Source organism: Pomacea canaliculata, linkage group LG10, assembly GCF_003073045.1.
Source record: "Pomacea canaliculata isolate SZHN2017 linkage group LG10, ASM307304v1, whole genome shotgun sequence".
Classification (NCBI taxonomy): Eukaryota; Metazoa; Mollusca; class Gastropoda; order Architaenioglossa; family Ampullariidae; genus Pomacea; species Pomacea canaliculata.
Window position 1 is genome coordinate 15576899 of NC_037599.1, and position 27859 is coordinate 15604757.

Sequence of the window (27859 nt, forward strand, 5' to 3'; positions counted from 1 at the left end):
TCACTTTGTACTCTATGTTTATGTACTAATCCAGTAGAAACACCACAAATCAATCATCCGTATATAAAGATAAGCCCACCAGCATGCTTACACTCGCACAAGTTGATATTACAGTAGCTGTATTCTCCACACAAGAAATAATGCACTTCCATGACTGAGACTTCCTACATCTACTGATATGCATGGTGTACTCTTATGACACATCATACTTGTCAGTTTTGTCATCTTACACGCATAGCACTTTAACTCACTCCAGACAAGTCACCACTGCAAAGACAAACAAACAATCAATATGTAAAACCTGATATGTCCTAAACACTGACCACAACTGACACCACATAATAAAAAAAAATGTGAAGAATTTGAAGTATATGGCTGCCCTGTAGTCTGATGACTATTTCATATGCATTATTTACTGCTCCTGACCAAAGGACTCTTGAAAGACAAATGATGCATCTCATGTGAAATATAGGGAAGACATTTTGCTGGCTGTGTTATGGAAGTCCACAGTAATAGTTTAGCTCATTCATGCTGGCAGTAAGATGATGTCCTATGAATCACCATCAAGAAAACAATGACGGAAATTGTTTTTAACTCTGCACTTGGTGGACGGGGGAAAATTATTGCACATCCTCACTTTGTATCTCAGCAAGAGTACTTTGGACATCTGTATCACTGCTGTCCACAGTCGCTACCTCTAACTTGCTAACACTCTTGTGTACATCTGCAGCAGTGTCAATGCTGCTGGCTCCTGTTCGGCCACTGCCAGCAGATGACAAAAGTTGTGACGATATCCTCTCCACTGCAGCCCCTGGTGTTCGCACACTGGATGTGAATGGTGTTACCACTTTGAGGTAGTCTGGTTCATCCAGTGGCTCCTGTTTGACTGTCACTGCATCACTTGACTGGCTGTCCGAGGACAAGTTACCAGTCTCACCTGTGAGGCTGTCAGAGGTGGTCCTTGCAAAGCTTGCCACTGGGAAAGCAATAGGCCCAACACTTGGCATGTCAACTGGCATGTAGTTTATGGACATGTTGTAGAAAGATGGTGTTGGACTCCGACGCACCCGACTTGGGAGAATTACTTCTGACATATCAATGCCACCTAAGTGAACAAATGGAAAGGTGAAAGTTTTGGAGCAGTGCATAGTTGTATTTTGGAGCAGTACGGCAGACTATGACAAAGGTATGTTTGCAATATGTTTCACAATGTTTTCACTTCTAAGACAAAATAGAAGAAAATTTATGGCTCAATTTCTCATAATCAAATCAAACATTTTACAGGATTACAGGACTTTATAAGCAATATATTCTCAGCATAGAAAGGTTTTATGGCTATGGTAGCACAATTCACTATCAGTATAAGTACCTTCACGAGCAAGGCGTTTGATATCTTTGCGGCGGTTGCTAAACCAGTATGCTACATTTTGAGCAGTCATTCGTTCTTTCTCTCCTAATCCTCGTCCAGCTGTCAATAAAAATTTGTGCTAAACATGAATGTTTTAATAATTCAGCATAGCTAAGTTTCTTTTTCATTTTTAATGAAACGTGCCTGCACCTACACTGATGGCTTTAAACAATGACAATGTTGTTTTAGGAGTTAAACTTGTTTTTTAACTGTGGAAGCCACGCACAAGAATGAAGCTCTTTTATTCCACCAAAATGTAGTTTATCACTGTTGCATAAAAAGCTTTGCGAGTTAATTAGAAGAGCAGTTTCTGACATGTCAATGCAACCTGACAGAAAGCTTAAATCATGTGAAACACAAATCTGCTTAGTTATACTTTGCTTACTAGCATTTGGTATGTACATATATTATATTGAGACATGCCACTAAGTGTATCATGACCACCAATCTCTTAAATTTAATCAGCTTTATAATGATGTTAAAAAAAAGTGCAGGTAAAAAATGTCTCCTTACTAGTGGACTCCATACTGTTGTTACACCTGTTAGCAATTTCATTTCTCTCTTCATAAGTTGGATATTGATTGGTTTTAAAACATGCTTCCAGAATCTCCAGATGCTGTTTGCGAAAGGTGAAGCGTTCGCGTCGTGGAGTAAAATGAACATCGAGCCCCTCTGACATTCCTATCCCAGTGTAAACACTAGAAACAGCGCTTAAGCAATCAATGGGTTTAGCATCAATAGTAACACCATCCCCTGATGCTGTCATGTGAAGAATTCCTGTGACAATTCAAGAAATGACATTAAAATTTCTGAAGTTTATTGTTTCAAAATACATACAGAGCAATCTAAAACTTTCTCCTGTCTTGCAGTTCTGAATTCATTTTGCAACCATTTTCTTGATATTTGTGAACTAAGCAACAGATCTCTACCCAGTTTCTATACCTACCTTTATCAGGTGATGTTCCTCCATTTAAACGCTCCTGAACAACATCACGCAACATTTTTGATGTGCTGGTGTTGCACCGTTGCTGATGCTGAGCATTTTGATGTTGGTTTCTAGTGGTCAGAAACCACTGTGTGAGTCTGCGCAGCACTATGTTGGGCAGAGAGGTAAAATTACCCACCAAGAACTTGCTGACGCATGTTACACTGACACCTGAAATATTCAGTTTGGAATAAAGTAACACCACCAATGTCTGGATTATATACCTGGATATGCTTACACAATGAAGACTTCGGATAATAGGAAAGCTGGGACCAAATGTTAGACATATCTGTGTACAAATGTATTAATCTTGAGAATAAAAGATTATTCACCCAGATTTGTGGAAATAGTATCCTGCAAAGAGATTTACCCGATCATCAAAAAAGTTAGAAGCCCACCTGCAGCCAAAGCGATGTCACTGTGAGTAAAGTTTGGGTTGGCAAAGAAGAAATCCCGAATCTCTTCATGCACCTTCTCTGTGCCTTTCCTGACAAAGGGGAAACACTTCAGCAACCACTACTTTCTCAGAAATTCTCCATTTGAAGAAATAAAAAAGTATTATTCTGCACTTTTAACCCTATACTTTACTAACATGCTGGTCTAAAAGTATTTCAAAAACACATATTTCAGGGTGAAATACAACATATACTTTAGGGTGTATACATTTTAAAATACCTTCATGCAAGCACACATACTACCAACAGTTCTATCCTGTACATGATCTTGCATGCAATCACACAGTCATGTTATAGAATACCTTCAATTTCTTAAATATTTTGAGATACAGGTGTAATTCTGAAATGCATCAAATACAACACCCCCAAAAAATAGAGATAACTTACTTCAAAAATAAATCAACTTCTTGCATCAGACCACTGTCACTCAGCAGCACCAAAGGCTTGGTACCAGGATGTGCTTCCAGAATGTTCATCTGAATCCCAGAAATATTCGATCCATCACTGCCTTCATCACAGCCATCCTCGCTATCATTGCTGACATCACGCACCCTTCTCACACCTTGGAACCGGCGGTTCACATGCTGTGAAGTTGAACTGGTAATTGAATTGATGTGACTGTGAGCTGCAGGGGGTGATTCTACAGACTGGGAGACTGAATTGTGCAGAAGAAACCCTCGAGAACTGCTGGCCTGTTTGCATGCACAAAAGATGAATAATAAAATACACCTGATATAGACATTTTGAAGAAACTGATCACAAAGACGAACATAAGGTTAGGTGCCTGCACACAAGGCCATGCAAAATTAAACCAGACAGATCCTCTAAGTGCAGACAATGCCCCAGACAGCCTATAATGCAAAGCCTGTGTCATTTAAAGGAGTCTTCTGCATCAGATTCTCTCCCTTCCCTCTTACTAACCACCTCTTTCATCTGACACACCATCTCAAAATTTTTTTGTTGAAAGACTTGGTAGCCTGTGATTGTAAGTGAATACAAGACCAAATGTAAAAGATAAAGCTTATCATGCCTGCTTCTTCTCTTACCTGTGCTGGAGCAGCAGCAAATGACTTGGCCTGACTTAGAGAGATAGGTACAGTGTACAAGTTGCCCAGCTCTGAGTCAATGCGTTCTAATGATTCAAATGCTTGAAGAAGTTGCTCCTTTGTCAGCCCACTATTGCGAAGCCGCCTAATAAGCTCAATCTGCTCAATGCTGAAAGTAGGCTGTAGTCGATGAGCTGAGGATGCCATCTACATAAACAGTGTGACATTTGACAAGCCATACCTTTTGCTTCTCTATACCAATGGTTCTCAAAGTATTTCCGACTGCGAACCACTTTACTTAAGTAAAAAATATGGCGGACCATCAAGGCCTAAAAATCACTCTGTACTATGAATTTCAAATTTAAATTGCCGCATTTGTTTCATTACAATTCAAAACTAAATGTACTTCTGTGACAGTAGTACATAAGTTGACATAAAACTACGTACCTCATTCTTTGTAGTTAAAATGTTAATGCGAGGAATGCATCACTTTAAAATCACTTTGCTGACATATAACGACTGTCAGCCGCACTTTGAGAACCACTGCTCTATACTAGACAAATAACACTTTATTTCCAGTCACACCTACTTGTTTTTAAGCAAGAGACATTTTTTAAAAAGGCTCTCAACACAAAATTACCTTCCCATCAAACTGTTATGGAGCTTCAGCAAACACATCTGCACAATTACCTCCTCTTCATGTGGTCTTGCCCACAATGACCATCAGGATAAGAGGAAGACTACTTGAGCTGGCTCCTAATTGTTGACAGATGTTTAGACACTTAAGTAGCAAATTATTTGAAGTCATCATCCCCCCCCCCCCGCCACTTTTAAAATCCCCTCTAAATAATAAAGAAAAATGTACACTTTCTACAGATTAAATAAAATTATTATAATTTTTATAATTAGCATAGCCATCTGAATATTGTTACTTGTATATTTTAGGAGGAAAAAATTCATTAGATGTAGAACATGCATGACAAGTAAATACTGCATTTAAGCTTGAGGAAAAAGAAATTTAGTCTTTTCTAGCATGATAAAATAGATGATACACAAGTGTTCCTTACATATGCCTTATGCTAGAAGATGCATAACCTTAGCTTTAAAAAAATTTCAGAAAATTAACATTCTTCTCTATAATAATCCCATTGGTGCAAAGATTTAATAAAATGGAAAACTGTTAAATGTTGCAATCATGCTACTATCAAAATTATTATTTTTAAACTAAAGGGGAAATAATCCAGAAACAAGTTTTCCAGTTGAGTACATGAAATTTCCACTTTTTGAGTGAGATCATGTGCGTGTGTTTTATACTGTTATGCATATGGATTGCAGGAAAAAGTAAAAAAATATGTCCCCAATATATGCTCCTTTCAAATAAACTGTATTAAGATATAATCTTCTAAAGCTTCACCAAAACCAGATAAGTTCTTAAAATAAAATGATAATGTAAGTGATGGGAAGCACATTTCCACTTCCAAACTTATTCACAGGACATTGCTCAGTGTCTGACGTATTACTATAGGCCACTGATCAGCATGCAAACATAATAAGTACTCGCGTGGGTCTTCGTGGCATGTGAACAAAATAGCTGTATTTCTTTGAAAAAAGATAAAATAAATAACTTTATCACGTTTTTTTCCTCAGTCTCAAAAAGATGGGGTGCTATTTAAAAAAAAAATTAAAACTGTCGACGACGCTCTTATATAGCGTTAGTGACGCTTCTTATAACAGTCAAAACCACATGTCAGTGCGTCCCTTCCCAGCTATTCTGATATTCCTATGATTTCTAATGACAGGAGACGTTGATGCTGTATGCTAAATGTGCTTTAAATGTTTAAAAACAGAAGTATGTTTTAAGCAACACGGTACGTCGACGTCCTGTTGATGTCGATATACAGGGTTCACAAACCTCACGGCAGTTTGTGTTTATCAACCTTAACAAAATTTAACACGAACAGTCTGTTCTTAAAAAAACCAAAACAACAGGTATAAATACTTTATTATATTTTCGTTTGTGAATGACACAAGTAATTGTCTAAGCTTACTTTAAAGCCTGGCACACGAAATAAATAAGTATAGATGTCAGTGATAGTAATTTGACTAGTTTTATCTTTTACAAAGTCTTAAACTATTATACACAGGTTTTACTTCATCCCATCCCAACCCAAATCAAGTTTGTCTTCTCATCTAGGGATCTAGGCCTTCGAAGCAGCTGGGCCTGGCTGATCAGCCGAGACCTCGATAACTACGACCTATAAATATGTAATGAGTTATCCAGTTAGTCTGCTTGCTTTAGTTACAAGTACAATGTCAAGATTTTAAATTCCTCCAAGAGCCTGATCGCCAGATTACCTACATATCAAACAGCTTTTGAAGCACAAATGAAGCTACAATATGGTATGAGTTCAAAGGAACTAAAGTCCCCCTCAAGTCGCCATTTTCGTTAGTTCTAACCCTTACTGTAACAAGTTTTAGTTTTGACCAAAACGCACCAATTCTTCAAAAAACGTGGAAACAAGGATGCTCTGTTTACTGGTACTATATCGAGAAATTCGACTTACCTCTTCACACAGAACTTTGGTTAACTGCAATTTTAGCCAGTAAAAATACATCCCAGCTGCACTTAACCCAGCGGCCTTTCTCGGCTGCATGCTGTACCTAAACCTAACCCAAACCAAACCGACTCGCAACCCTTTTGTGCTCGTGGAGTACACTTTAAACGAGGGAGGTGAAAATAATCACTCAGAAGTTGTGGGCTTGTTGGCAGTTCTTCAAAGTATTTCAAAGAAAGGTGTATCGACCTTAAAGCAGACGAAATAAATTCAATATGTAAACATATCCCAGTTTAAAGCAAAATAGCAAATCCTTCAGATCCATGTCAGCAAAGACAATAAACATTACTGGGGAGGTAAAGTCAACAGCTAAAATTCAACCTCCGACCTCTCGCATGTGACCCAGTAAAAGAATAATATGTTTGGTTGCTAGCGAAGCCATGCTGTGTAACGTGCTCAAGGAAAAAGTAATGTGTACGAGTGTTGTCAAGAACAGGCACGCTGAAGTGTATTGAATTACAAATAAATTGGGACTATAGTGCAATGATAGTCTTCACTTAGGACATGTTGCAGAGCTTGACGAGTGCTGCAGAAAGCGTTACTACTGATCGAACAGTATGTCGGCGCAAGTCGAGCCTTTAAGATGGTGACCAAGAGGCAGCGAACATGATCACAGATTCGTTGGAAGCGTCGGAAGCGATGGGAAAGATGACCGAATTTGGGCAAAGGGAGCCAAGTTCAGAGACTATATCTCAACTGCCGCATCAAGAAGACAGTGAGATCATCGTAAAATCGGCAGGTGATTCTTCCCAGCAAGAGGTCATGGTCACCCAGACAGATGAAGGGGTAACTGTGAGTACCTCATGCAAAATGGACCAGTTACCGACATCGGCAGAGACAGAAGTTAATAATAAGAAAGATGACATGACTGCAGAGAAGACAGACGCTAAAATTGAAGCTTTAGAAAGAAAATTGGGAAAGATCAAAAGTGTTACAGTGCCCCAGATTGATTCCGTATCCAACTTGAAGTCATACTCTGTGCAAGCTAGACACGGACATTCTACTAACATTCATGAAAAGCGTTCTCACCAACCAAGAGAAAATAAATCACCAACAGAAATCCCATCATCAGTGGTAGTAGGCACAAGTCCCATATCACGAAATAAGCGCATGAAGAAAAGTATATTTGTGTCATACTCTCCAGATGCTGGTTTCATGGAACGCCAGTTTGTGGTAGAATTAGTACGGCAGCTGAAGGAGAACAACTTAGCAGAAGATCTGTGGTTTGATAAGGATGAAAATAATATAGACAGTCCTTGCTGGTTCTCCCTTCGGATGGAGGCAGCTGAAAAATGCCGAGCAGCCATGTTAATCCTCTCAGATAGTTATTTCATCTGTCCAGTGTCGGTATATGAGAGCAAAATTCTCCTCGAAAGACAAAAATTGGATCCATTGTCTGTTAAAGTGTTTTCTGTGCTTTTTTCTTCAGTGGAGAATGCTGAGATTCCCAAACAGAATTTAGCATTTATTTCAACTGCTGTGGATTTAAGTTCGAATGAACAGGCCACTAAGTCACCAGCAGAGAAGACATCTGTGGTTATTGGTGCAATCATGGAAGAACTTGAAAAGTTTGCCACAATAAATGCACCTCCATCACCATTCTCAACGCCAGATAATGAATTTACTGGAGAGTATAAAAAGAAAAAGATTTGCCAATGGAGCTCATCAGATTTGCAAGAATGGCTTTTTAGTATGGGCATCAAGGAATTTTATCGACAGGTGTGTTATGTCTGCAAACATACTTGTGATTTATGTATTGTATGCATATGCAGATTTGTAACATGAACAAGATCTACAAAATTTGTCTTTGCTTCTTTCAGAGTCTTGCTGAGTATATGGTGGATGGTTTTCTTCTAATGTCACTGACAGATCGTGACATGGTGACACAACTTGGCATTGACAGTCGTGTTGTGCGCAAGAAAATCATGCAGCAGATTTTAGCCACTTTGGACAGGGAACACAAACAGATGGACAACTGGCACCTTCGTGCTCGTGCTCAGAGAGCAAAGCCAGATGTTGTGTACCTAATCTATGATCCAGAAGATGTGCGACTAGCTCAGAATCTAAAGGCAGACTTAAAGAAGAAAAGTTTACAGGTAAGAAATCTTAAAGCAAATTTATGAGTGGAGAATATAATAAAAATGACTTCATGATATTTTCTAGTATAAAACTATTACAAACTAATACTTTATCAAATAATTGCTTTTATTTTGGTTGAAGAGAAGCTGTTTGGTTTCTTATATTTACTGCCTGCATTTGTGGAAATCATCTTGTGTAAACAAATCCATTTTTAGGCTCTTGCCTTATTTGCATGTCCAGCATGACCTGCAGTTCTACCCATCAAAAAATCTCCTTTTGTATGAAGGGTAGTCATTTGGAAAAAGTATTTTGCTTTTGGTTTTTTTTTTAAATCAGCATACAACAATAAACTTTATCACTGAGCTGCATCCACTAATTCAATCTTGGGTTTTTCCCCCCTCCACTACTGTATGAGATTAAGTAGAAAATCAAATGATAGAAGAACCTAAAATCTCAGTTCTGTGCCCATTGTGCAGGTGATTCATCATGACAGCATGAAGCTGGGTCACTCCAGAGAAGAGTTCTTGCAGATCAACGGACCCCAAATTGCCATGGCAACTTATGTGGTTGTACTTATGACCAGCACCATGACTAGAAGTCCCTTTGTCTTCCAGGAAGTGCTGTTTGCTGATTGGCTCGGCAAGAAGCTGGTGACAGCCCTCTTTAAAAATGTCTGGGATCACATGCGGTGTTCACTGAAAGCTGTACTAGGTCAGTTGTAAGTACTTGTGTGATATTTGCTTTTCATGGATGTAATATTATGCAGAAGATTCTCAAAATAAATGTTGCTTTTTTCATCAACTAACATCTAAATTAAGAGCATGGCAAGCCAGAGTTCAGGATACAATAAGCATTGTTAAATTATAAAAGTTGCTTATATTCCCTTTTTTAAAATAAAGGGGAATGCCCAGCTATTGATTTTGAGACAAAGATGTATGCTGAATCCCTGGATGTGTTGGAGCACCATATCAAGCCACTGCGGCGTGTACCAGGAGTTGTGCTGGAGCAGACCTATCTTGACAAAATGGCTGAGGGACTCAAACCACTTGAATTGCTTGCAGATGTTCACAGTGAGTTACACTGAATGCAGCCATAAATGCTCATGTATTTTCTGGCTGTGTGTTGTTTATTCTTTGAAGGGTGTCAGTAAAAGATATTTATGTTCTTGGTGTTAACTCATGTACCCCACCAACAGTTGCACAAAAAAATGGGAAAATTTTTAACTTCAGTATAACCATATTATCCAAATTAATATACACATTTTTTTTTTCTTTGATTCTTAATTTACTTGTCACGCAGATTTGCCTGTCTGATGGTCTTATGGCGCATTCAACTTTAGTCATTACTGTAAAGTTGTTTATCAATTTACTTGCATGGACAGTTTGTGCAACATCTGGATATTTTCCTTATATTTTTCCATGGTTTATTTTAATGCTTTTTTCTGTATTCATAAAAATGAGGTAATCTGAAAGTGTCAGTCTTATAAAATACGAAAATATCTTTTTCCTGCTTGATAAGAACGCGGGCATGCATAGGTAGTCATCCAGCAGTAGCTGAGTGTATACGAAAGCAATACTGTTTTGTATTGTGCAGTAGGTGAGAATTCCAAATCTTTGATGCTAATGTTTATCTAATGTAAGAATTCTAGCAAACATCCAAATATCATAATAACTTTAAGATATTTTTGGATGCAGAACTTTATTGACTTACTGAAGATTCCATGTAAAGGCAAGGCTGCATTCACAGCATTTGTTCAGTCTGCCTAACCTTCCATTGTCTTCCTTTTATCATTACTGGTCAGATCAGAGAGTGCGACCTATCTCGCCATAATGCTGCATGTTACAAATGCACAAATTAAACAGACAGTGTAGCCATTTCCAAGATCAGCAGCGACATGCTAAATTTTAGGTGGTGTTAAATGCTAGTGGCTAGTCATTTACTTTTATATTAGATATGACTACCAAAAAAACAGACATTTTCCATTTTAGCATACTGGATAAAATTAGATTACAGTTCTAGGATGGTAGACACTGAAAATGTCCATATATTAGTCAAGAATAGCTGTTCTGATAATTATGCTTTTTCAGTATTAGACATGAATGCTTTTATGCAAAACCACTGGCTGTGTATTAAAAGAGAGAGCAGGAAAGAGACTGAATGGCCCCTGTTCATTTGGTCTTAAAATCTGTGCAGATGGCTTGAGTCCTGCATATCAGAATGAAGATGACCCCAAGGTTTTCATAAGCTACCAGTGGGATATGCAAAGCAAAGTCGATGAGATCCGTGTCATGCTACAGCGGAATGGCTTATCTTGCTGGGCAGATATTGCTATGTCACAAAGAGGACACAGCAGCCGCAGTTTACGTTCTAGTGCCTCTTTCAGTGGCCAGGTGAGATGTATAGCATAATCCTTTTATTTACATGAACTATTTTGTGATATTTGTCAAACACCAAAAGTTACTTAATAATCCCCAAAAAGCCTTTAAAAATAGATGCTTAATATATGGATGATCATAATTTTATTCAATCAGACACATCTGGTCTGCAGTGCTTTTAAAGCTTTCCATTGTAAATTATCTCATGACTTGATTTTACTTCATTTAGATAACCACATATTTTACTAGGCATTAACCAATTTACTTTAGTCAAGTACACCTGTTTGTATTTGTTTCATTTTGTCCATCTATGTATGTGAACACTGAAAAATTGGAAAGAGTTAATAAAATGAGGAGAATACATAAGATAATGAAGGCAAATACAAAAACAGGATCAGGGAAGGAATGAAACTGTTTTATAATCTGTTAAAATTTTACTTAACAAAGATAATTATGTCTTACACAAAAATAACGTTATTGATATTATTACAATAATAAAAATTAAAGGCAAAGCTGGCTGAATGGTTCCTTATGGTTTAGTTCTCTGGATTAAAGCTGTCTTTTATTTATGTCTTGCAGATAGACTCTGCTTCTAATACCCTGCAGGGACAAATTCAACGAAGCATGCGACATGCAATTGTGGTTTTGTGCTGCATTACACCTAAGTACCTCCAGTCAGACAACTGTGTTAAGGACTTGGGTCTAGCAGAGACTTATAATAAACCCATCATACCTATCCTGCTTCGTTTCACACCTTTTGATAGTGCACCTTCTCAGGTGCGACGAATCTTGCTGCGCAACAGTTATGTGGATCTCAGCAATGAGCGATTGTACAAACAAAACGTTGGTATTGTCTTGGAAAGGGTAAAAAAAATAATTTCTTTTCGATAAATTAGGTGTTTCATCCTGTCTGGCAGTATGACATTAAACATTTTAGTGACAAGCAAGTAAAACAGAAAAAGAGAATGCAAATTCATCAGCTATTTCTTTGTTCTAAGGAAAAAAATGTAAATGTTAATTTGTATAATGATAGAACAACATACTTAATGTGTTGACCCTTTAAAAAATTATGCAACTTGTAGCTATTGCATAAACTGGGAAGGCAATCATTACTGAGACCAGGAATTCCTAGCATTTTTCTGTACAGGACTGTGCTGCTGCATACATCTATGATAGTTACAAAAAAGAAATGTTCTCTTTAACTTCAGAGCGAAGGCACAACAGTATATTACTTGTTTATAAACTTTGCTGCATTGACAAGATGTCCGTGAGTTTGATTTATAGTGAATTTTTTTCATATAGCTTAGAGGTTTGGACAGGAGTGCTATTGAAGTATTGACCTCTATATGTTTCCTCACCTGGAGATAGTTACAACTATTTGCCACAAAAAGTGGTTGATGTGGAGAGCTTACCTCGGAAAAAAGACTATAAGGAATCAAGTAAAAAAGAGTATTGGTTTCTGTTTTAGAGGTATGCTTATTATTCACGTAAATGCCATTGCCTAGGTGAACTGATAACATAACAGACCACGCCATAAGGTGAGGTTCAGATTTTGTTTAGTCTTTTTTATTTGGTGAAAGCTGTGGTGATGACGAGAAAATACAGGGAAAAATATGCCAAAGAATGGGGAAACAATGGCATTATCATCCTTCTGCTTATAAGTTACTGATTTTAACAAACTGCAGAAAGTTTTACTTGCAAAACTGAAACAAAAGTTCTGCTGATCAATCTGCTGTTTGAAGCAAGCAGAATCATAGATCATTTGATTAAAGCTATGCAAAAATAGCCTTTCTGTCATTGTTTAGTATTTTTTTTTTATATGCTGTTGGTACCCTGAAGTTTTTGGCATCAATGACCTGCTATGGGTGACTTGATTTAAAAAATTTTGTCTTGACTGCAAGCTACCATTTCACCAAGCTTTTGGCAATTTTATTCATAAGAAAAAAATTGATCCTTTGTGGTTCATTCAGGACTGCTGGTGAAAATATGCAATATTTTTGTGAAAGTGTAAAAAACTAGTTTCTACTGCTGAACTGCAATTTCTTGTTTTAGTGGGCTCTATTCAATAATGCAATTTAGTTTTTATATCATGAGAAGTGATAAGAACCAATTCTGCAATGTTTACATCTGCTAGCGTGATTTCATGTTTTAAAATAATTAATTTTATGATTATACTTAATTTCATTCAGGTGCAAATGTGACTGATAACTACACATACATATCCCAGTATATCAGTATATCTGTATACAGCAATGTATTTTTCGTTACTGCTTCAACATATTACATATGCAATAGTGGGTCTATATCAGAAGATATGCAATTAAAAGAGACACCAAAAGTACATTTAAGGAATTTTGTTAATAAATATTCTGATCATCTTTAAATAATCTGTTAAGATTTGTGGAGAAACTATATCTGAGGTATATTCAGAAAATATGTAGTAATTTCTTACAGAAATTTCAAAATTAAAACTGGTCTCCGAAATGTTGATGTTCAATTATTTTTATGGCATTGGTTATGTGGTCACATCTGCTATTGGCAGAAGACTCCCTGATTGACAAAGGAAAATATCCAACAACAAGAAGGATGCACAGGAGAAGATCAGATCTTAAAGTAAGCATAAAACAAATGACAAAACACAAAATAAAAAGAACCCATCACAACTGACAACAAAGTCAAATGATTTAAGTTGTTTTCCATCAATGGCATTGATGTCATTTTAAAGGGCACCCTATAAGAGAGAAGAGGTGGGGGGGGAGAAAAAAACAACTTGACAACGGAAGAACAGATGCTGAACCTGCAGCAGTATGTACACTTATCACACCTATTTCTCTCTGATGACATTCATTTCAATTACTGATTGATGAGCTTGACTTCAGTGGTAGACCAAGTGTTGACAATAAAAAAGCACCAAAGAGCTGCAAATTTAAGAGTAAAACAACATATGGTTGCTCCTTTTATTACAGTGATAAAAGCAACAAATAAGCGAGGGGCAGTACCCACATAATACATAAAAATCCTGACCTGGTATATGCTTACTCCAGAAGAACAACTACTCTTTGTGCCAGCATCTAATCTGATACAACATATCTCACAGCAAAGCGTAATCACTTAGCAGTTGGAGTCATGATTAACTGAGATGTTTCGGTTTATCGAAATAAAGGAAACCACATACACACAAGTAGAATTTTGAGGTACGTGAGCTACTTGACAGCGGACCAAATCACCTACACAGTGCAGGTGTACTTTTTAAAAATTCTCCCGTACTCGAGCAATGGAAAAGGTAAGGAATGATCGACCTCTTCGGCTTTTTGTTTTGTTGATTTTGGAAGGGAAAGTGCTTCCACCTGAAGGTGATTTCGGACTGAAGGGGCTGGCTGACTGGTTGATTTAGTAGGAATGTACTTACAGAGGGAGTGGGAGATAGGAAGCAATTAAGCCGGAGAAACCCCCGAAGCCCAGTCCTGCGGACAGTACGTGTCACGAAATCACTGAGAAATAGCCAGAATTTCCGATCTGAAACACTGGCAACCATCAGGAGCCGGTCCTTCGAAGTAGGGGAGGTAAGAAAACTAAGGTGTGACAAAGTAACCTCCCATTGAGTACTTTCGCGTGTGAAGACGTTCGCACATGGACAACGGAAGTTGGAGTTACACAGATTTGAGACTGGGTAGTACACAGCTGTGTTGGTGAAGCGAAACATCGAAATATTTTAGGTATTTGTGGATGGGAAAATTTGTTTCAAAACTATTGCGCTTACACTGTACTAGGCTCAGGACGATAATGAACGTACCTATGTTCTGCCTAATAAATTTAATTGAAATTCGATTAGAAAAGGCAAAACACTTGTCAACGTCACGAACTCCACCAAAGAAAAATGAATAAGAAAAAAGTGTATAGGTCAAAATACACATAAAAATAAACGTCGAAAAGATTAAAACAAATTTCACAAAGTGTGGCATAGTTGACAGCTGATGCATCAAACCAGCCTTACAAAGTTTTCTCCACGATGTTCAGAAAGATGAAAGAAGTAAATTACAAAGGAGTGTAAATTCTGTATGGTGGCATTTACATTAAAGACTTCATTGCTGCTCATTATAATCATGATATAACGAATGAATGATTTAATGAACAATTAATCTAATTCTGATATTGCTTGCAGTCTAAGAGAATTATTTGTCACATTTAATAAACAGGCTACATTAGTTTTGTTTTGTTTTGGAGAATCTGTTATGTATTGCAATCACACTACTGCTTTTTGTTGTATTTTTATATTTATTAGGAAAAAGTTACAGCAGAGCAATGCCTCAAAGTGGTGTTACAGATATAGAAGACATTGTCTCCTCTCATGATGTTGGTGTCAACGATCGTCTCCACAGTAAACACAGCGTTGCTGTGCATGTTAACAAATCTCGACACAAACAGGGGTATACAAGCAATAAAAGAGAGCTTGAACATGCTGAAGGGGACAGCTATATTCCAGGTGAGAGAAAATATGGTGGTTAGGTATTAGAGCCATGTTTCTCAACCTTTTACTTGTAACCCCCCCCTCCCCCAAGACGAAAAAAGGCACATCCGTTTCCCCCCACCCCTTAGCCCAGGGGTGGGCAACATACGGCCCGCGGACCGGATCCGGCCCGAGACGGGATTTTGACTGGCCCGCAGACTGTTTCTGGTCGTACATGATAATGTGGCCCGCGGCCACATTCTGCCGCGATCTCCCACTACATGTACTAATTACTTGCTTACTGCGTCGAATAATAGTGACTGTTAGTTATTTTTTGGTTCTTTGTTTTCTTTGTTTTTTGATTCTTTGTTTTCAGTTAGAATTAGGTTTAGAATTTTCAATAAAATTTGTACCATGGATTTTGCCAAGAAATGTAAAGTTGACAGCGAGTGTCGCTCATTTAACAAAGATTGGATGTCTAAGTACTTGTTCACAGAAGTCGGCAAGAAAGCAGTATGTTTGTTGTGCAGTGAAAGTGTTGCCATGTTGACAGAGTACAATGTTAGTCGCCATGATGCGACGACACATGCAGGCTATGGCAGGCTATGGAAGTACTTTATCAGCAGCGGAACACAAGAGAAACAGAACTGGACAGAAAACTTGTAAAGCAGCAGAATGTATTCCTAAAAACCAAAGTAGCCCAGAAAGCTGCTACTCATGCCAGCTTTGTAGTCGCATACAACACTGCCAAGCACAGCAAATCGTTCAGTGATGGTGAATTTGTCAACAAGTGCATGCTCCATGTAGCTGATCAAGTCTGTCCACAACAAAGAAAGAAGTTTGAAGAAGTCAGTTTGTCGAGAAGAACTGCGGTTCGCCGCATTGAAGCAATTGGTGAAGACCTGACATCACAACTGAAAAGGCGTGTACCTTCATTTCAGCTGTTTTCCTTGGCATTGAGAAGCACTGACATCGATGACACTGCACAGTTGCTCATCTTTGTACGAGGCATTTCAGAAAACTTTGAAATCACAGAAGAATTGCTGTCAATGGAATCAATGAAAGACACTACTACGGGGAAGATATTTTTGAATGTGTGTAAAATGCCATGCATACAATGCAATTACCATGGCAGAAAATGGCCAGTAGTACTACGGATGGTTGTCCATCTTTGGCAGGAAAGAAAGTTGGTCTACTGAAGAGGTTGGGTGACCGTGTTGCAGAGGTCGCTTGCACCATGGAGCTGATATTTCTACATTGCATAATACACCAGCAAGCCTATGTAACAGTGTGCTTGACATGAAACATGTTGTGGATGCAGTTGTGAAAATTGTTAATTTCATCAGGGCGAGAGGTCTAAATCACAGTTTATCAAGATTGGAAGATTGCGGCTCGGATCACAGTGATGTTTTGTATCATACTGCTGTTTGGGGAAAGTTGTGAGACGTGTCTGGGGCCTGAAAACGGAAATTTTACTGTTTCTGGAGATCAAAGGGAAAGATACAGATTATCCTCAACTCAGAGAATATACCCTGAAAGAGAAATTCCAGTCTGAAAGCATTGACAAATTTTATGAGTCACTGAATGAGTCCAAGTTTGCCAACCTGAGACAGATGGCCATGAAACTACTTGTTCTGTTCTACATACATTTGCGAGCAAACATTTTCGACCATGAACATTAACAAGACAAATCTGCGTTCCAATGTAACTGATGTTCACGTGCAGTCGTTCCTGAGGATTTCTACATTCGACATGCAGCCAGAGTTCAAGCAACTTGTTGACAACTGTGATCGACCACAGCTGTCTCATTGACTTCAGCAGTTATTGCAGTACATTACGTTAACATCATTAAATACTGTTTTTGGTCTCTATGCTTTAAAATCAAAGTTTACAAGTTTACATTAAACACGATTTATTCCTTGCATAGGTAGATAGATACGCAATGAAGGTATTGATCCAGTAATCTGGCCCGCCAAGGACTTCATTCCCCATATCCGGCCCGCCGACCGGAGAAGTTGCCCACCCCTGCCTTAGCCAGATAATTTCACTTATACCAATATGAGATATGAGAAACTAAAAGAAATGACCACCTTTGCATCCCCCTTGTCAGCATGTCAGAGGTATTAAAGAAAGAAAGAGGCAGCTCAGGGATTCAAGGAAGAGAAAAATGAGTGCTATCAGATGACAATGATGTCATATGAAAATACAGTGCTAAGCACCCAAACTCATTATTTAATAATAATAAAAAAATGTATAGGATATTTCCTTGCTTAGGAGTGAGCTTAATGCACTTAAACAAAAGAACAATATGAGAAACAAATGATGGGCACAGTTTGCAGTCCATAAGAACTGAGTAGGTGGGAGAGGAAGGAAAAGAGGGTGAAAAAAGGAGGAGATTGCCAGCTGCTGGGGGTATTCATGAAAATGATGGATGTTAAGACCAGCCTTGAAAACTTCAGTGGTGGTCACCATTCAAAACAATAGGGGAAAGACATTCCATACTGGAAACAATTACATAAAAAGTGTATTTTTTTCCTAGTTGTTTTGGTGGTTCACTTTTAAATCAAGTTATAAATGATTTGTTTTTTTTCTAATAAGTTATTAGTTTGGTTTATACCTTGTTACTCCTCGAGGAGCATAAGGTCACATCAACAGCAAAAAGTTATTAGCCTGCAGTTTTCATTTTGATCAGATGTGTTGGGAAGGGAAGTTTTAAGGCACACAAGCATGTTTCACAGTATCTTCTCCAGGTAGCAGATAGCATAGTGGTTAAAGTAATGGCCTCCAAACTCAGAGGCACACACACTAGCCAGTTTGATACTCTAGAAATGTATCGTATTTCTCCCAGCTGACCGATCTGTGGAATGGGTGCCTTACTCCTTAGAGAAGTGGTTCTCAAAGTGTGGTCCCCAGACCACTTGTGGGCCGCACACATACATTAGGTAGTCTGCGGCTGACAGTCATCATATGTCAGCAAAGTGATGTTTAAATCGCCAGATACGCTAATTAGTGCAGTATTGATTTCACACGAGTTTTTATTTTATTGATGCCCAACTGCTCGTTCGTATAAAACACTCCAACTAAGTCTTTATGCCACAGCACGAGCATTGTGTCATTTAACCATGTCATCTGTTACCTTTTGTAATGCAGTCCACTTCTGCATTTTAAATTTTTATGTGTATTTTGCGAAGTATGTAATTTTATGTAAATTTATTACTACAGTCGGACCTCGATAAGTCGACCTTCCCTAAGTCGAAAACCTCCCTATATCAAATTAATTGTTAGTTCCCGGCCAAATACCTGCACCTTTTACGATTTTCCCTAACTCGAAAAACTCCGTAAGTCAAATTTTTTTTGGCTCCCTTTGAGTTCAACTTATGGAGGTCTGACTGTATACAACTGTCAAAAAAGTACATTTAGTTTTGAATTGTAATGAAACAAATGCGGTAATTTAAATTTGAAATTCACGGTACAAGTGATTTCAGGCCTTGGTTGTTTGCCGTATTTTTTACTTTAATAAAATGGTCCATGGTCTGAAATACTTTGATAACCACTGCCTTAGAGGACTGAGGAAGCTAAGGCCATAAGGGAGGAGAGATGGGCAGCGCCCTAACAAGAATGCTGGCCTGAGAAAAGTGTTGTCTCTAATAATTTCTCACTCCCCAGTAACCGTAAGTTTATAGGAATACCTCCTTTTTTTTTAAATAAAGGTGTAAATATATTTCAACAATCATAAGCAACACTAGTAAGGTCTGATAAGTGGATGAAAAATAATGGTAATCAGTAAGTGGAAAGAATATATAAGTTCATCAGTAACACATTTTTTATATAATAATTATTATTAGCCTTTATAATATTGCAGGTTCTCAAAGAATCCATGTTAAAACCTGGGGCTGTTCTCACAACAACTCAGACAGCGAGTATATGGCAGGTCAGCTTGCATCATATGGCTTCATTATTACAGGTAAAGTGTTGCAGCATATAATGTTGCACAGGATGCATACAGTTCTTATGGGTGCTTATAAGTCTGTAGATTTTGGAGTGGACATACACTCTTGAATAAAGTCACACTCAAGAGTAACATTTTCAGAATATTATTACAAAAAGGCAGTAAATTGTATGAATCCATGATAGAATATCTTTATTGCCTTTTAAGATATTTCAGGTATTTTTATTTACATATTTTTATGGAGAAAATGAGCTTTTCGTGTTTGTGGTAGGCCATTTGTGTTTCCTGTCCTTATTTGGTCAGGTACAGCAAATTAAGCATGCATTTTATATGTGAGAACATGAAGCACTGGTCTGTTATAACTGTCAGATAACAAAGATGAAGCAGATCTTTGGCTCCTTAATTCCTGTACTGTGAAAAGTCCAGCAGAAGATCACTTTCGAAATGAGATCACAATGGCTGAAAAAATGAACAAAAAAGTGGTGTTGGCAGGATGTGTTCCTCAGGGTCAGCCGAATTCTCAATACATAAAGGTATAGATGAATTTATAGATGAATCTGTTTGTAGATCTTATAATATGTGTAAATTATGTGCATTAACTTTCAGACTCTACCTGATTTAAGTATATTGATGAACATATAAGCTTCTTGGTGCTAAGGGCACTTATTCAGAATTTCCAAGTGGAACTGAAATAGAAAATTTAGCAGCTGAAGACACAAGTAGCAGTGTTATTGAAATTGTAAAGGAACATGTGTGGGATAGAATTCACTTTAAGCATCACAAATTTTATAAATTTGAATCTTCAGAACCATTTGGTGTTGATTTGAGGTTACATGTACAAAAAACAAAACGAGTGAAGATAATGTAACAGTTTGAGGGGAAACAACACTGACATGGGAGAGGAAAAAGTTTGCTTCTTTTTTTCTGTAGTGCTGGTTACTGGTTCTAAGGTTTCCTTCTGTTATTCATTAATTTAGTCATGGAAAATTGTCAGTCCTTTATTGATATTAATTAATGTCTCTTTGTTGTTAAATGGACAAGTATGACTGAATTTAACTGGCATAGTGTCTTTTTGTATAGGGTCTGAGTGTGGTAGGCGTGCAGCAAATAGACCGTGTTGTGGAGGTTGTGGAGGAAACCCTTAAAGGTTCATTTCTTCATTTTTTACCAGACGATATGACTATTAGAAGCCTATGGATTACAACTGCTCTTTGTTTATTTGTTTGGAATAACATTACCTAACTGCTGAATTGCTGTTAAACATCAACTAAATTGTCAATTTACATTTAATATAAATTAAAGCTGAGATGGCCATATCATTAGAGAAGTAATCTTTTGGCATGGACACTGAGTTTTTCTTTTTTGATGTTTGGTATATTTGGGGTGATTTTGTAAGCTTTTGAATTGTAAGCTCATTACAGGGAGTGGAGCTGACTGAAGCTATGTAGTCTCATTGGATCACTCATTGCATCACTGCTATTTATCATTAATAAGTAAAGTCTTTATCTTAATTAGTGATATGTAAACAGTAATATGTAAAAATGTTTTTGCTCAATTGCAAATATTCCTTTTTAAGAATTTACCAGTTTTGGTCTGTTAGGTCATACAGTACGCATGTTTGGACCCAAGAAACAAAATGGGAAAAAAGCAGGTGGAGCTTCTTTGAGTCTTCCAAAGATTCGCAAAAATCCTCTTATTGAGATCATTGCCATTAACACAGGGTGAGAGCTGAGTCTTATTTGCAGATATTTCTGTTACAGAATAATCTACATTTCTACTTACCCATAAAATTCTTCCTTACGGAAGAGACAGCTGGCTCAGCGTAAAACACTAATTTGCTCCCCATCTCACCCATGTGTAGTTAATAATGATGAAGATTAATAATGAAAAATAAAGTTTCATATGATCATTTAAAGCTGAATAATGTTGTTAAGTGAATAAACTCCGTACTGTGAATTGTGTCCCTATGACCAGATGCCTAAATCAGTGTACATACTGCAAGACTAAGCATGCCAGGGGTGACCTGGGGAGTTATCAACCAGAGGAGATCATTGAGAGAGCATTTCAGTCATTTTCAGGTAGGGTGTGATCATGTTTTTAGTCTGCATTATCTAATGTCTTTCCTAAATCACTAACCTGAGAATACTTTACAAGCTTTTGTTGTAAAAGAAAAAAGATTTTAAAAATTCAGTCCTTTCAATATCCCTAACAAATCATTTCTTAAATGATACTTAATAGCAATTGACCCAGTTTTTGTTTGTTTGTTTGTTTGTTGAGATTAAATCAAATGCATTTCTTTTCAGAGGGTGTAGTGGAAATATGGCTTACTTCAGAAGATCTTGGTGCATATGGTCATGACATAGGAGTTACATTACCGGAACTACTTTGGCAGCTAGTAGAAGTGATTCCAGAGGGTGCACGGATGCGGCTTGGCATGACCAACCCACCATACATCTTGGAGCACTTAGAGGTACAGTTTGTGAATGAGACTTGCAAGACAGAAAAGCTGGGAGATGACTCTTTGATTTGAAGTATGTTGTGCACTCTGGTAATAAGTAGAAAAGACATTTATCTATCAATTACTTTGATGTTGATGTCATAGACTGCATAGTTATTGCAATATCCATGTTGAAGAGGATGTGTCATTCTTTGCTTTTAACCACTTTGCCAGGAAATTGTCAAGATCTTGAATCATCCAAGAGTGTACGCATTTCTCCATGTTCCTGTACAGTCAGCCTCAGACAGTGTGCTCATGGACATGCGGAGAGAATATTGTTGCAGTGATTTTAGACATGTAGTTGATTTCATCAAAGAAAGGTTCGTGTAAACATTAAATTTTGTTTTTGGGAATTTGAAGAGAAGGATATAAAGTTTACTTATCTAGCCCTATTGTAAACTTTATTATTTTTATTGTTTATTAGTAAGCTGATATTTTAAATTTAATTTAGACAAGTTTTTTTTCTTGCTCGTTTCTTTTTCACAGAGTTCCTAGGGTGACTATTGCAACAGATGTTATTTGTGGCTTCCCTACAGAAACTGAAAAGGTAGAAATTATAAGGCTGTTGAGTTTATAGTTTTATTGTTTAGTTATTATGTTTTATGATTATTATTGTTGCTGTTTTGGAGCACAGTGTTGCTAAAATAAGACTTGGATTGCTTTTGAACTTTTAAGACATTTATTTACCAATATTCTAGGAATACTCATTCACCTTTGATGAAAAATTATGTAATTAAATTGTGTCATGCACAGGACTTTCAAGAGACTTTGGACTTAGTTCAACATTACAAATTTCCAAGCCTGTTTATCAATCAGTTTTTTCCACGTCCTGGTACACCAGCAGCAAAAATGGCTCGTGTATCACCTCAAGAGGTATGAATTTTTAATAGTGAAAAATGACAAATAAAACAGTTTTATTTTGGTTTTCATTTTGTACTTGAGTGTGTGTAAATATTATGTCATGTTTCAAGCAGTCGCTGTCTTCTCTAGTAGGTAAATGATTTATATGTGATAGATGATTGTACACATTCATCTTCTTGAAATTCTGAGTGACAGTTTTACAAAGAACAATCCCCTTAGTCACAATGTATCAGCTGCACCTTTCTTATAGCAACATATATGGCTTACACTTCCTTGGGACAGTAGGAAGGCTTAGCCTTGATGACTCTTTCCTCTCATAAAGTGTTCACCTACTGTTTCTAAAATAGCAGTGTTTCCAGAGATCAGCTGCAAAATGTGGTTTTTTTAAAAATTAAATTCTGCAATGCCATAAATCAAGGTTCATATTTTTTTATTTTTATATTTGAACTCATGGTCTTTTGAACTTTATTGGAATAATTATACCAAAAGCTTTAAGAAAGATCATCTGCTATTACTCATTTCACTGAAAATATGGTGCATATGAAGGGTAATGGAGCAACATAGTCATCTGGTCATCACAGAATGAGGTAAATTTGTGTCATCACTGCCGAGGGAGAAAAAGATGTGAATCTCTACAATCTAATTCTGGTGACAATAACTCATGTCAGCAGTGCGTACTTGTGTAGTGTTAAGGTTGCTCTGTTTAATGCTCATTCAGTCGGAATGACAGCATGAATGAAACTGTCAGCTGTCAATGACTACATTCTCGGCAATGGCATAGATATTTTCTATATCACCGAAACTTGGCTTCGAATGCTGGTAATGAGGCAAAATGTCGTGATTTGGTTCCACCAGGCTACACTACCACTTCCTTTCCTCATGTTACATCTAATCACGGGGGAGGTATCGCCTTTATTGTCTGCGATCACTTGCAACAACTGTCTACACTGGAATTTGTCAAATCAGCCATGCTGCCTGCTTATAAGGAAGTGTGTAGCCTGGCTTCACTAAACATGGAGGCTTTTAAGGCCGACCTAAACGTCAACATTCGGCCTGAATCCACCATCACCGATCTGTTCCACACTCTCCATACTGTGCTGGATAGTCACACCTCACTGACCCCTCACCTTGGTACACTACCCTGGGTGTTGAGTTTCTGAAAGCCAAATGCAGACAAGCAGAGCGGGAGTGGCAAGTCACTAGACTCAATGTGCACTGTCAGATCTTTCAGGCGACCAGGAATCATGTTACAGACATTGTTCACTGTGTAAAGTCCACATTTTACTCCGAAAAAATACTTGCCTGTAAAACAGCGAAACAGTTATTTAATGCTAGCAACAGTCTGCTTGGCAAAACCATTAGTACTCCACTCCGTCAGTGTTCCCTACAGATCTTTGCGGAGTTTTTCACCAATAAGATTGTATTGATACGCCAGAAGCTTGACTCTAATGTTGTTCCACCTTAACCTTCATGTGTCAGATACAGTTTTTAATGGTCCTACGTTTTGTGGTTTTGAGTCAGTGAACAATTTGTTAAGGAAATTTGTCTGAAGACCAGCCCCAAAACATGTGAGCTTTTCTTTCTCTACCTCTGTCCTCAGGGTTATTTTCAATCAGCATTTGACTTTTCATTGGCATATTTCTCATGTCTGCAGAAATGCTTACCTTGAACTTCGTAGGATCAGTACCATTCATCATTATCTCACCACCGATGCAACTAAAACTCTAATCTATGCCTTTGTGCTGTTAAGGATGGACTATTGTAATTTTCTTTTAGCTGGAATTCCCAAGTATCATCTGGACATATTTCAAAGGATCCAGAATAATGCTGCTTGCCTCATCTGTAGACCATCAATATACGTACATATATCACCTATTATTCATTCACCCTCTTCGCTGGCTGCCAGTTGCGGATCGTATAGCCTACAAACTTTCCACTTTGACTTACTCTGCTGTTTCTGGCACCAGTCCTTGCTAACTCTCCGAACTCGCTCCCATCTATACACTCGACCTCTTCGCTCATCTTCTGACACTAAGCTCTATGTGGGTCCCACTGATTAAGACAAAGATGTATGGACATAGGTCGTTCTCCTACCAAGCCCCATCAACTTGGAACAGATTACTCATCAGCTTTTGTCACTCTGATACTCTTACCACCTTAAAGTTCAAACTTAAGACACATCTTTTCAGAACGACTTCACTGTAATCCTATCCTGACCTGAGCATGCATGATACATGTCTGTATTTATTTTTATGCATGTGTAGCATCTGTAGTAGGAGTGAACATGTCTATTATATTCTAATATGAGTGCATGGTTGTTTATGATCTAGTCTGTATATGATTTTTTTTAAATTTTGGAAAGACACTATATAAATCATTATTATTAACAGCATAACCAGAAGTCAGTCAACAGAAAACTGATCAGTAATTAATCTAGGTTACAATGTGGTAAATAATGGCACAATAGATGCTTTACAAAGTTACTTAAAAGAAAGATGTTGGCAGTTACAAATATAGCGGTCCGGTGGCGCAACGGTTAGCGCCTGTCACAAATACAGTGAAGGTTGGCTCGGGCACGCTGTTCTTTCTCTGCACGTGGCATCTGTTTACAGGGCTGGCTGCCTTGCCGTAATATAGCCTCAGTTGCTGGCACGGCGTAAAACACCAATTCCACCCCCCACCCCCACCCCCGCAGTTACAAATAAAATCCTGCATATAAATTATCTAAAATAATATTGATTTTATTCCAGTAAATATATTTACAAATCTTGGTAAAGTCACATAGTTTAAATGAAAATTGTTTTGCCAGTCAAGGATTACTGATGTTGAGTGTGAGGTTTGTGTGTTTGGCAGGTTAAGAAACGCACTCGCATGATGTCTGACCTGTTCCAGTCCTACCACCCTTATACACACTATGTAAGTAAACTATTTATTTTGTATATCATGCTGCATTTAAAGACCTTATTTCATTCATGTAATATTTTTTTATACTTCACTCTACATATCAAAGATTAAATTGCATTTTGTCAGCAGTTTACATACACTATACCAGTATTTCCATGTGAATTAATACATTCATGTTGACTTTTTCAAATAACAATGATATCTAACAATACTTAGAAATTGTAATTCATTGCACATTAGTTACTGGCCTTGAATGTCTCGTGCATGTTGGCAGCTTGGAGAAAGGCAGCAAGTATTGGTGACAGAGCTGTCACATGACAAACAGTTTTTTGTTGGGCACAACAAGAGCTATGAGCAGGTAAGTTCCTATTATAACAGAACTTTTGTCAGAGCGTACTTCAAGAGAAAACAAAATTATTAGATGTTTTAATACATGCATAGAAAGTGAGAAGGCGTGGTTTTAATTTAGAAAAATTATTCAAGGGTTAATCTGTCGATGTAAGTTGGTTTTTTTTTCTTCATTGATGCATAGGTGCTTGTGCCCAAGGATGAAGATTTAATGGGCAAGATGGTAGAAGTGGAGATAATTGAAACTGGCAAACACTATATGAAGGGGAGACTGCTCTCATCAACAAAAGAGGCTGTGCGTCCAAATGTACCATTGCCCCTCAGAAAAGGAGAAGTTTCTGGTCTAGTTCATGTATGATTTTTTTTTTTATGTAACAAGTACAATAAATAAAAAGTGTAGATTGAACTTTACAGAATTTTTGGAATCCACAGTAAGCTGAGAGGCAGGAGAAATCTAAAGTGATAATTTAAAAAAAAACTAATGTGGCTTAAAACAAAAATCATGGCTGTTTAAAAAAATTATCTTGATTTTAATTGATATTTACTACAATAAAATTTTAAAACTCTGTCCACATCATCTGCTTTTAAAGTATAAATGTGAAATTTTTGTGAGGATAAACAAAATCCATTCTTTAAAAAAGAAAAAAAGTGGTAAATGGTACCATCAAATTTTTGCAACCCATAAAATAATGTGCGACACTTTTGTGAGCAGAGTAACTTATTTTGTTTCATTTTATGTCTGTTTTTATAAATTATCAGTCTAAGAAGTTTGCTTTGAAAACGTTGAAAGATGACAGTGTGATTCATTGCAGGAAAAGTCTAATGAGGCGGAAGAAAAAGAAGTGTCCCTGGTGCTGAAAGCTGGAGCTGTGATTCTTGGTTTTGCTATTTTATGGAGGATTTATGGACTTTTTTCTCGCTTCAGATGATGACCTAGGACTTGTTTTTTAAAATGGGTAAAAACAAACAAAACTGTGCTGAAACTGAATACAAAGTAGTAATAATGTGTTTATAATGTAGATTTTGTCTTCAGTGCAGTTAATCTTTTTGTGAACTTGTTTATGCAAAAGAATTGTTGGTTTTTAAGTCCTCAAATATAGATGGTACACTTGCTGCAAGTCTTGATCTTGACCTCATAATCACCTAGGAGGACAAAAATTAGTTAATAATCTTTCTAGTCTATTAAACCAAATGTTTTGGAAATTGTTTGTGTACATGCCTTTACATATGTACATGTATGCATGTGCATGCGTGCCAGTCCGCCTGTCCACTCTTAAATTCTGTGGTAAATACTAGGGAATGGCAGAGAATCAAGAAAGATAACCAGATTTGATAGTGAAATTCTCACACCTGTCAAACAACTAATGATCTTGTGTATCTTAGAAGAGTGTTTTCTCTTAAATCTGCTCAGCACTTTATTTAGTGGAATATTTTTGGTGTGTTTGTGCATATATGTATGCATGTTGTGTGCATACTTATGTGTGTACTCAGTGATTATGATTATGGCTGTATGTTATAAATATTGTAAAAGCTCTAAGCATTATAAGGTGCTTTTATGAGTCAATCATCATTATCTTTGCAGTCCATAGCCTTTGAAGTGTAAGATACATGTAAAAAAAGGAGAATACACTGAAGATATATTGAAATATCTGAGAATGAACTCTCTGAGAATGTTCTGAATGGCTGATAGTCTGCTTAGTGTGTGAAGAAATATGCTGTGGACAGAGTAATGCATGTCACGTTCTTGATGAATGTATGTTTGATTTTTAACTAAAAATGTTCCTATGGTGTTTGCCCTTCAAGGACATAATTCTTTCTATATTTGAAAAATATTTTACATTCACAAATTCTACAAACTTTCTATTTAATGTTGAGCAAGTTTGAGGACTC

The 27859-nt window shown here is 37.3% G+C and overlaps 3 protein-coding genes across 3 annotated transcripts; 2 read left to right on the forward strand and 1 right to left on the reverse strand.

Annotated features, from left to right (window-relative positions):
* LOC112573897 (homeobox-containing protein 1-like) lies at window positions 1-6614 on the reverse strand. Its single transcript, XM_025254586.1, has 9 exons — window positions 6459-6614; window positions 4535-4650; window positions 3895-4101; window positions 3236-3540; window positions 2792-2880; window positions 2355-2564; window positions 1922-2185; window positions 1370-1468; window positions 1-1105 (listed from the first exon to the last, which is right to left on the reverse strand). Exons 3-9 carry the CDS (start codon window positions 4099-4101, stop codon window positions 621-623), a joined length of 1659 nt encoding a protein of 552 aa, XP_025110371.1. The 5' UTR covers window positions 4535-4650; window positions 6459-6614; the 3' UTR covers window positions 1-620.
* A 246-nt stretch (window positions 6615-6860) lies between these two features.
* Window positions 6861-12234, forward strand: LOC112574355. Its single transcript, XM_025255372.1, has 6 exons — window positions 6861-8228; window positions 8330-8605; window positions 9065-9299; window positions 9488-9658; window positions 10782-10978; window positions 11543-12234. The coding sequence occupies exons 1-6, from the start codon at window positions 7116-7118 to the stop codon at window positions 11852-11854; spliced, it is 2304 nt and encodes a 767-aa protein (XP_025111157.1). The 5' UTR covers window positions 6861-7115; the 3' UTR covers window positions 11855-12234.
* A 2310-nt stretch (window positions 12235-14544) lies between these two features.
* On the forward strand, window positions 14545-27625 carry LOC112574287 (threonylcarbamoyladenosine tRNA methylthiotransferase-like). The gene is made up of 15 exons (XM_025255269.1): window positions 14545-14679; window positions 15246-15446; window positions 19273-19374; window positions 19729-19892; window positions 20440-20506; window positions 20960-21080; window positions 21334-21437; window positions 21663-21829; window positions 22031-22176; window positions 22343-22403; window positions 22610-22729; window positions 25571-25633; window positions 25896-25979; window positions 26154-26321; window positions 26782-27625. The coding sequence occupies exons 2-15, from the start codon at window positions 15266-15268 to the stop codon at window positions 26896-26898; spliced, it is 1665 nt and encodes a 554-aa protein (XP_025111054.1). The 5' UTR covers window positions 14545-14679; window positions 15246-15265; the 3' UTR covers window positions 26899-27625.
* The last annotated feature ends 234 nt before the right edge of the window (window positions 27626-27859 follow it).